The sequence below is a fragment of the Mandrillus leucophaeus genome, unplaced genomic scaffold (assembly GCF_000951045.1).
Source record: "Mandrillus leucophaeus isolate KB7577 unplaced genomic scaffold, Mleu.le_1.0 Scaffold393, whole genome shotgun sequence".
Classification (NCBI taxonomy): domain Eukaryota; kingdom Metazoa; phylum Chordata; class Mammalia; order Primates; family Cercopithecidae; genus Mandrillus; species Mandrillus leucophaeus.
This window is the reverse complement of record NW_012104176.1, coordinates 572,848-583,397: the sequence shown is the minus strand read 5'-3', so window position 1 is coordinate 583,397 and position 10,550 is coordinate 572,848. Positions and strand designations below refer to the sequence as shown.

Genomic DNA, 10,550 nt, shown 5'->3' with positions numbered 1-10,550 from the left:
CATAGGCAGTGGGAATGGGAGAGAAGGGCTGAGGGCCAGAGACAAAGACCTGACTGCACTTGGCAAGATGTGTGAGACTAGGCGAAGGGATCAGGTGACTCAAGACTCTGGCTCTGGGAATGAGAGGCTTTAATTAGAAGTCCTGGGCCCAGGAATGCAAATATCTAACAATTGATAGGAAGCATGGAACTGGCCCATGGGAGAGGCATCAGGATTGAAGTTTCAGATTTGGGAGTCATGTGTCTGGAAGTGGTAGATGAAGCCATTACAAATAGGGAAACATAGCTGGGCACAGTGGCTCACGCCTGTAATCCCAGCACTCTGGGAGGCTGAGGCAGATGGATCACCTGAGGTGAGGAATTTGAGACCAGCCTGGCCAACATGGCCAAACCCTGTCTCTACTAAAAACACAAAAATTAGCCGGATGTGGTGGTGTGCAGTTGTAATCCCAGCTACTCGGGAGGCTGAGGCAAGAGACTCGCTTAAACCAGGAGGCGGAGGTTGCAGTGAGCCAAGACCACATCATTGCATTCCAGCCTGGGCAACACAGCGAGACTCCGTCTCAAAAAAAAAAAAAAGAATAAAATAAGGAAAGAGTGGAAAAAGGAGAAATTTGGGAATAGGAACTCAAGTAACAGTGACAATTGGCAGGAAAGCAAGGAGGGGTGGAAGAGAGCTAGGGAGGAAGTGGAAGAAGAAAGGAAGATCAGAGAAGCAGGGAGGAAATGGAATGTAAAGTTACAGATGAAAAGGAAGAAAACAGTTTAAAGAAGGAGTTCTATTAACAGTATTAAAGCAGTAAAATCACCTTATCCGGTTTGTTTTTCTTAAACTTGACTTTTCTTTTGTAGGGGTAACTCAGTTCTGTTGAGGAACGACTCCCAGCACATGCCAAGAATCCCTTCCCTTCCCTGGGAAGAAATGGCCACAGCCACCAGATAGGTTCTGTGACCTCACTGATGGAGCAGAAAAAGAGTCATCAGTGATTTAAGAGCCCTGAAATCTGGTCCAAGTTCTGCCTAGCAAGTAAATTTCATAACCTCTCTGAGTGTATGTAAATTCCCCTATAAAACAATGGGTCAAGATTAATTGCACAAAGATACGTATTCAAGGATGTTTGCTTTATTATAGCAAAAGTCTAGAAACAACCCGAATGACCAGCAACAAGGAATTGTGGTTAAATAAACTGATATGTTCATCTAGCAGGTCACTTTGCAGCCATTAAAAGTTACAATGTAGAAATAATTTGTCGACACATAAAGATGTATACATTATACTGAGTTCAGAAGCAAATTATAAAACATAATCTTTTGTATAACATATATGCATAGAAAAATTATAGATGATATAAATTTCTAAAAGGAAATGATGAATGGTTTCATATTTCATTTTGCTCATCTGTACCTTCTAATTTTTTTCGAATAAAAATTACAGGTAAAAGTTCAAAAACATACTTTTTAAAGTGAAATGGCTTCTATATGGCTATGATACTAACCCTCCACCATCAGACTATTTATTTTGTTTTTTTCTGTAAGAATATTTATTATATATACATAAAAATAATAGGAATATTATTCATGATATGTAATTTTAATTAATAAAAAATTGTGTGGGTATTTGTGAACTTGGAGCTGCCTTAAAACCCCTTAAATCTACAGTGAGAAAACCTGAACTCAGCAAGTACAGCCACCACGGGAAGCTTCCTTAACTCCAGAGTTCCAGCTTCTTTGTTTTGTAAAATTCAATGATATTCCCCACCCCAGAGAACTTGGCATCTGAGGCTAAGTGAACTGAAATAAAGTGTATTCCACTTCTTCTAAGCAGCAGAGGGCCATCCACATCTAAAGCTGTTATTACATTCGCTACATCAAGGGTTAACTAGTGTTCTAATTAAATACCATGGAATCTTCCAGCTCTCTGGCATTTATCTATTGGTAGAACAAATGTACACTGAAGTCCTACATGAGCCAGCCAAGCACTGTGGCAGGTCCTGGAGATGCAATGAGAAGCAACACAGACATTCTCTTTGCCTTTATGTTCCATTATCAAGTCATTTCCTAAACACCGAGACACAGGTGTTAGACTCTAACAGACCTAATTCTAATTAGAGCTTTTAAAGGTGTTAGAACCCAGGCCAGGTATGCACCTAGCTATGCTGCCATTTATTTATGTGCCAAATAGTTTGATCATACCCATTTCATAGATCGATTCTAAAGATTTAAGTGCTTATACAAAAATGCCTGGAACATAGCAGGACCTCTACAAACATAGCTATTACCATTTTCATTATGAATCCCATTGTATGCTGATTTAATCACCAACATACCCTCTGCACATTTCTCTTCAAGTCACTCGACAGCAAATTTAATTTCACCAGGCACACCTCAATTTCAGTCAATTCCTCATCTCTCACTATTTAGGAAATATTTTTGCTAATCATCTGCCAGAATTCTTGTTATTTTCAGAGCAACTTGTGTAGCTGCTATTCCATTTTCACTCTTTGACACTCTTAGTGGATTCTTTGTTGGTTTCTTTTCTTCTTTGGGACAATAGTAAGGTGTCTAGGTTTCAAATACTTAGCTTCTATTCAAAAAGGAAAAACAACAACAACAAAAAAATACTTTTGGACAATGATTTTTTCCTTAGTGGTTAAAAACAGAGGGAAAAGAAGCAGAAGAGGAGGCTGGCACAAAGAGAGATGCTATGACACTTACCATCTTCCAGAATTTTGGTCGTCTCTACTGAGAACATTTCCAGCAGAGGAACACCAAAGAAAAAGGCACACAGGTCAGGACGCCATCTGTTGCTCAGTTGGAACAGACCATTCTGCTCAGAAACCACACAAGTGTGATATTGCCCTTCACTTCCCACTCCCTGACCAACACAATTCTTAACAAACCTTCAAGTGTGTGTGTGTGTGTGTGTGTGTGTGTGTGTGTGTGTGTCTTATGCAACAACACAAACCCAGGAAACATCACACCCTAAACGAATAATCCCCTTCCCTTTAGCAGCATCCTAGATCACGAAGTATGCAATAAAATCCAAAGAACCCCATAATCCCGAAAAACACAGAGATGTAAAGGCTGCCCTCGCCCAATTTCAGCCTTGGAGAATTTACCTTAATGACACAGCCGAACTATGTAACTATGACCACACTTCCTTATGGCTGCAGTGCCACCTAGCGGCCAGGTGAGCTAGGGGAGCACTCATTCTCAGTCTGAAAAAGCAACTTTTATCTGCTGACTCTTCAATTCTTTCCAGAGAGAAACAGAAGTGGCTGGTGCACATGACGGCCAGAATTAGGAATCATCAGGGTTCTATCACATTCAAACTATTTCCTGATTATAATCACATCCAAATCACCCAGAAGAGACAAAAGAGGATAGAAAAATTCCTGCCAACTTTAGGTTTTCATGTCCAAATGCATCCTCATACAAACTCACAAACTAGCACAAATATTGAGTCTAAATCCAGGCAACCTTCTGTCTTTTAAAGTCTTCAAGGCATGCAATTATATAGATTAGATTATTTTCAAACAAAAAGGAAAGTGAAAAATGGGCTCTAAAGAGCCTGTAATGAGATTCCTCTTTTCTCTTTTCCATAAACAGATCTGTCAGTTGCTGACATTTCTGATGCCATCAGACACTTATAACTGGACTGCAACTGTATCCTGCATAGAACAATCAAAAACACGTAAGCACCTTGTACAGATGACAGCTTAAATAATGTAATTTGTTTGAGACTTAACGTGGGTATACACAGCCTAATTCAGTTCATTTTAAACCCAAATTATTCTGGTTAATAGCCTGGTAAATCTCAAAACAGAAAGTGTGCACCGCTGCTAAGTATTCCATATTAAAAATAGTTTGTGATGGGATGTGCTTTTTTTAATTAAAAGTTTAATGTACATTAACATTTTTAGATGAAAAACTGACAATCCGAGAACAGTTCTAAATTCTCCTTTGATTATTTTTCCAGCGCACTGAAGGCATGATATAGCTACATAAATAGGCTAACACTCTGGTTCTTTGAAAGATTAGTGTCTGTCCAATCGTATGTCCCTTTTTATAACTCTCTAGTGGGTTTTTAATGCAGAATGGATCATGTCCACCCTCCTGGCTGGGATTCCAAGTCACAAAAGTCTTTCTTAATTTCTGATCCATACCTCCTGGTTGACTTACTCACTGTCCCCTGCTGAGATCCACCCTAGACTAAATTTTAAGCAGGCCAAGTTGATGCTTCCCAGCCCACACTTTCCACACAAGCCAGTCCTCCCCTACCACTTGGCATATTCTCGAACTGATTCTTGCTGTTGAACCAGGGTAGGGTTCCCAGATGTCTTGGTCTGCTTGGGTTGCTATAACAAAAAGTCTTAGACTGGGTAACTCATAAACAACAGAAATGTATTGCTCACAGTTCTAGAGCCTGGGAAGTCCAAGATCAAAGCACCAGCAGATATGGTGTCTGGTGAGGGTCTGTTCCTCATAGATGGTTCCTTCTACATGTCCTCATATGGCAGAAAATGTTAAAAGGGTTCCCTCAAGCCTCTTTCATAAGGTCACTAATTCCATTCTTGAGGGCAGAGCCCTCATGATCTAATCACCTCCCAAAGGCCCCATCTTCTAACACTATTGCATTGGGAATTCAGGTTTCAACATATACATTTTGGAGGGACATGCACATTCAGATCATAACACTAGATTTAGAAAAAACAAAAAAATAAGATGAGACCTCCAGTTGCATTTGAATTTCAGATAAACAGAAAATAATTTTTTAACATGAGTATGTCACAAATATTGCATGGGATATACTTAAATCAAAACATTATTTATTGTTTATCTTCAAGTTTAATGAACAGTTTACTTTTTTTTTTTTTTTTTTTTTGAGATGGAGTCTCACTCTGTCGCCCAGGCTGGAGTGCAGTGGCGCGATCTTGGCTCACTGCAAGCTCCACCTCCCAGATTCACTCCATTGTCCGCCTCAGTCTCCCGAGTAGCTGGGACCCACAGGCACCTGCCACCACGCCTGGCTAATTTTTTTGCATTTTTAGTAGAGACGGGGTTTCGCCGTGTTAGCCAGGATGGTCTTGATCTCCTGACCTCATGATCTGCCCGCCTCAGCCTCCCAAAGTGCTGGGATTACAGGCGTGAGCCACCGTGCCGGACCAACAGTTTACATTTGATCCAACAACTCTAGCCCAGAGGAGCCCTGGTCTTCCATGCAACAGCCCCTGCTGCGAGTCCCTCCTCAGCCACTGCCTCCATGATGCATACCTGTCAACATTCTTTTAAGACTTCTAAGTAAGCAGTACTCAGATCTAAGAGACAAATTGTAAGCTATCTTGTGGTGTGCATACAATCATCATTTTGTTTTTATTATGTTTATTTTTTGGTGATTCCTTATTAAGAACATATAATACTGCTTTTCCATGACAGTGATAGAGAGCTCCTTATAAATTAAACTTAAGTTGTTGGTTTTTTTAAAAAAAAAAAAAAAAAAAAAGTAAATCAGTTTAAGGGGAAAATTAAGTAAACAATATTGCAGATGCTACTCAGATTAAACAATATAATAAGTCATTCTAAAAGGACTGAAGTTCAGGAAACAATTACCTAAAGCAGGGGTCAGCAAACTATGGCCCATAGGCCAAATCCGGCCCACCATCTGTTTTTGTAAATAAAGTTTTATTGGGACACAGCCCACCATTCATTTATTGTATCATCCATGGCTGTTTCCATGCCGCAGCAGAGCATACAGCAGAGTCATATAGTTGCAATAGACACCATATGACTCACGAGGCCTACAATATTAACCCTCTGGCCCTTTACAAAAGAAAAGTTTGCTGATCTTTGACCTAAAGCATCACTCATCCTAGATTGTCAAAGGAAAAACTAGAACGTTGAAAGTCCCCATGATGGAGATATTTTTGGACAGAGTGGATATACGGCACAATACAGTCTAAAGCTGACAGGGGCCTCCATTTCCACTTCAGATTCTTTTTATTAACCTCTTTCCCATGCCCGGATCTGCCTAAGCTTTCCATCTTTCATTCTCATGTTTTAAGATTCAGAATAAAATCTGCTTCTTCCAGTAAGCCTTCCCTTATTAACTCAGACCCACCTACACCCTGAGCTACATAGTAGTAGGTGAACATGCCTTTTATTGTGTTCTCTTTAAAAATGAAAAAAAAAAAAGAAACAGCCATCTGGTCGCATAGAGAACTATGGCCATATAAGGCAAACCCTTCTTAATAACCCAACAACACAGTAATTTAGTACAGAATTTGTTAAAGTTAGCATAAATAGGTAACACAGTAACTTCCATAATCATGCACAAATTACTTCAGAAACAATGGGTAGGCTCTGGAAATAAAGCTTTAATCAGTTACAAATGCCTGAGTAAGCATAATTGCACCCCACTAGTTAAGCATCCTGAAGCATGATAGCATCCTAATCTACAGGTCAGCAGTATTGCAGCATCTCATGCTGATTCACTAAGGTGAGAAGACATAGATACCTTGGATTTAAAATAAAATTAAAATACAACCCCTATTATGCTGTTACAGATATTGAACAGTTGTAGAGATTTTCCCAACCTTGGAAACCACCATATATATATATGGTGTTTATAGATATAATACACACACACACACACAATGTCACCTCCTAAATGAGCCTTCCCACACTGGCATAGACAAAAATCATTGCTCCTCCCTCTGGAGGTCTGTAGATACTGGTTGCTCTCACAAGTCCAGTATTCACCAACTTGCCATAATCACGTATGTGGTGACAAATCAGTGACCCTGTTGCCTCCAAATTAAGACCCATGTTTGACTTGCTTTCTCCAGCGCCTAACACATGATAGGGCTTGATATGTCTTTGCTAAAAGATGAGATGAAACCCTCCAAAGTCATTCCCAATTAGATCCCAGGAGAATATGACCATACTGTTCTATTAAACTAGCAGAATAAAACAAAACTAAGTAACTATTTCTCACTAATCAAAGAAGTATTCTATTTGTAATCCAGTTTGGTTGATAAGTTATGACTAGCAAAGCAAGATACATGAGCTGTGTTGGGGGGCTGAGGGGGTGTTCCACGACCTCTAATCTTTCCCTTTTTGTATGCTTGCATATAAAAAGTTTGAGTTGACTTTTTGTCATTGGTTGAGTTTCTATCATCTGCCTAATGCTACTGCTTTTTCTCTTAGGAAATACGTCACTGTCAGTCATTTGCACATTAGTATGAATAAGATAATTCATTACCTATCCCAGCCTGAATTCCAACTGAGGCTGTAAAGGCATTATTTCAAATTAAAGGAAATGACAACACAAGCAACCAGCCAGGGAAAAGTCAAACACTACCCAACGCTGCCTGCAAGTCAGGCCCATCTGGATGGATTGTGACCTTGGCTCAACTCGAGACATACAAAATGGCGGCCATGATGGTGGCGATTGAAATACGAGCGACGATTCCTTTTGGCACCTTTTCTAAATCTGAGTCTCACTTCGTTGATTTTAAAACATGATAATACAGTATTTAAAACTAACTGGTACACGTATAAAAGTAAAGATCTTGAGAAGAAATGGAAAACTTGGGGGAAACTTTTACTGTACCCATAAGAAAGACAAAAATATCCTAAAAAATGTTTGGTAGAGTATGTGATTGTTTTCAGCCTTCACACTTCTAGAGCTGACTTTCTAATTTTGGCATTATTTGGGGAGCCTCAGTGGTTATGCCAATTAGGAAAAGGAAAAAATTGTATGAAAGAGCAATGTTATACAAACTTTTTTTTTTTTTTTTTTGAGACGGAGTCTCGCTCTGTCGCCCAGGCTGGAGGGCAGTGGCGCCATCTCGGCTCACTGCAAGCTCCGCCTCCCGGGTTCCCGCCATTCTCCTGCCTCAGCCTCCCGAGTAGCTGGGACTGCAGGCCCCAGCCACCTCGCCCGGCTAATTTTTTGTATTTCTAGTAGAGACGGGGTTTCACCGTGTTAGCCAGAACGGTCTTCATCTCGTGACCTCGTGATTCACCCGCTTCGGTCTCCCAAAGTGCTGGGATTACAGGCGAGAGCCACCGCGCCCGGCTACTATACACACTTTTTAAGTAAACATCTGGAAATTGGAGAGTGAAGCAAATGCTAAATCCAGAAGGAACTATGTACTTTAGGTTCCAGTATCCATCCCAGTTAGAATGCCACAGTCCCAAGGGAGATGTGCTGTAAAAAGCATAATTTGAGCATCATCTCTCATCATTCAATATAGTTTTTCAACCCTTTCAAAATTACATTGAAAAATCTATATAATGTGTGCTTAGATTAATGAACTGTTTGAATCTGGATCAATAAGCACTCGAGGCTCTGTGCCGTTGACACCTGCTGGGAACATCTAGAAGAATGCTTCGTAGAGGGCAGAGCCAGACGGCACTTTGAAGCTACAGGGGTTCCACTTAATAAACAAGCAATCTAATATAAGACCTCTGCAGATTAATTTCCTGAAAGCAAGCAAATAATCTGGATTCAAAATTTCCCTGATTATGCATATAATTACAGTATCACTTACCAATTAACACATTGATTTAAACCTTCTTGGGATTATGTATTTAAGAGTATAAAAGAGATCATCCTAACATTCAATGCCTCTCTAGTTTGGCAAAGAATCACATGGAATACAACTTCCCACCCATCTGATTTCTCTTATGGAAGAAAAAAATCTGTGATGGTAACAGATTACAGAGGATACCTTAAAATATCACGGACCATAATTATTGTCTCAATAACTGGACCACAACGACACACATTATAACATAATAGCCAAGTCTTGGGGCAACTTCGTCATCCCCTGAAATATTTCTGTAGAACCATATATTTATAAAACTGCTTCTCTAGCTTGGATTATTATTATTTTTTAATTTACTGCAGCACCTAGGGTATAATTTATCCGCCATTAGACAGTTACATAAATAGACAAAGATATACAGTGGAGATTCTTCTCTCCTTTAGACAAGTATAATAATTAATGCTAGTCGTTTCTTATTCCTACATAAAATTTCCCATTAAAAATGTTAATATGCTCCTTCGTAAGTCCAGATAGTGATGACAACAGAAGATACAAGGAAAATAGCTACATAGCATGCATACATATGTAAAAGAAGTTAAAAATAATAAATCAACATGGCAAATACAACGAAGCCTGCTGTCCAACAGTAAAAGCTGTCAGAATGAGGTTTCAGTATTAAGACCTTGATATCCAACCGCTGGGCTGAATAAAATCATTCATATCGCTTCTGCACTTTCAGGGAGAGAATTCACATCTAGGATCAAATTGTCATGGTGCCGAATTCCTGATTTTTTTTTTGCCTTGTATTACTTTCTGAATAATTATTTGAATCTCCACAGGAAATGAAAGTTGACTAAAGCTAACAACAAAATAGCAAGCTTTTACACACAAAGAAACTACTCTATGGTGTTTTATTTAACAATAAATATTTCAAGAAGGAATGCTTACACATTTGAAAAAATAAAGATGTGACTAATTCCAATTCCGGCACTACTGTTTTCTCAGTAAGATAAGTAACACAAGCAATCATAAATATGATTTAAAATTAGAATGGTGAGGGAACGTTTGCACTCAGTTAAGTTTAGACCCTGTCCTTATTTCTTCTTACAGAAGAAGGTAGAGAGGTAAAGCTCTCTAATACAATACTTTGTAATTCCAGAACATATACTATTGATACTGTGATTCTTTTGAGACATAATAACTAATTATTCAGGAAGTGTCAGAAAATAAATCCAACTCCTCCTCTAACCTTAGTCCCTAATTTAAAGGGGAAGAAAAACAGGGCTTCTTAGGATGAAAAGTCCCAAGTGCCATTTAAAAATAAAAGGAACATTTCAAATAAACTTCAATCTCCTTGACAGCATATGAACAAAAACAGCAGTGAGACACCAGCTTCTTCCCAAAACAAAACCCAGTGAAATTACTGAGAATTTCAACTACTGTAATCCAACTCTGAAACTCTGGGGGTGTCAGCAGCTACTCAATAAAAAGGAAAACTGAAAATAGTGCAAAAATGGTTCCTAATAGCAATAATGTATAGTTTTGTGGTCATTACCGGTCAGATAATAACCGGCAGTAACCTTAAAACCATGCATTATGGCTTAAGTATGGGCTAATGCTCATTGCAGATGTGTAGCTTAGAAATAAGCAATACAATCTTGCCATAAAAGCTCAAACTGTTCCAAGTCTGGCTTGCGTGCATGGATTTTTCCCTCTCTAGTGTTATCACACCAGGAATCTTATAATGATCTGAAAAATATGTACCTTAGGGTAATAGTTCTATACTGAAAAGATAAATACTCAGGCCATTGCAATCTAAAACATACACTGACAGCGGGCTCCAGTAAGGCAGGCGAATGTTTTTACAGCACAGACTCGGGTACATTTTGACCTTTTAGGTCTCAGCTGTCAGGAAAGCTGCAAGAATCTCGGTTAATACATTCTTCACCTCTGTGAAATGACGTATCAATATTCCCATTTTCCTGATCAAAACAGTGAC

General features: G+C 39.1%; 2 protein-coding genes across 2 annotated transcripts in view; one reads left to right on the top strand and one right to left on the bottom strand.

Annotated features, from left to right (window-relative positions):
* The window catches only part of LOC105547656 (histone H3-like), a 3,322-nt gene extending 1,584 nt beyond the window's left edge, over window positions 1–1,738 (top strand). The window contains exon 2 of the mRNA XM_011991307.1: window positions 1,710–1,738. Coding sequence (XP_011846697.1) covers window positions 1,710–1,738 — 29 coding nt within the window. The remainder of the gene's footprint in view (window positions 1–1,709) is intronic.
* PPARGC1A (peroxisome proliferator-activated receptor gamma, coactivator 1 alpha) overlaps window positions 1–10,550 on the bottom strand; it is a 711,903-nt gene that overhangs the window by 655,139 nt on the left and 46,214 nt on the right. The window lies entirely within an intron of this gene.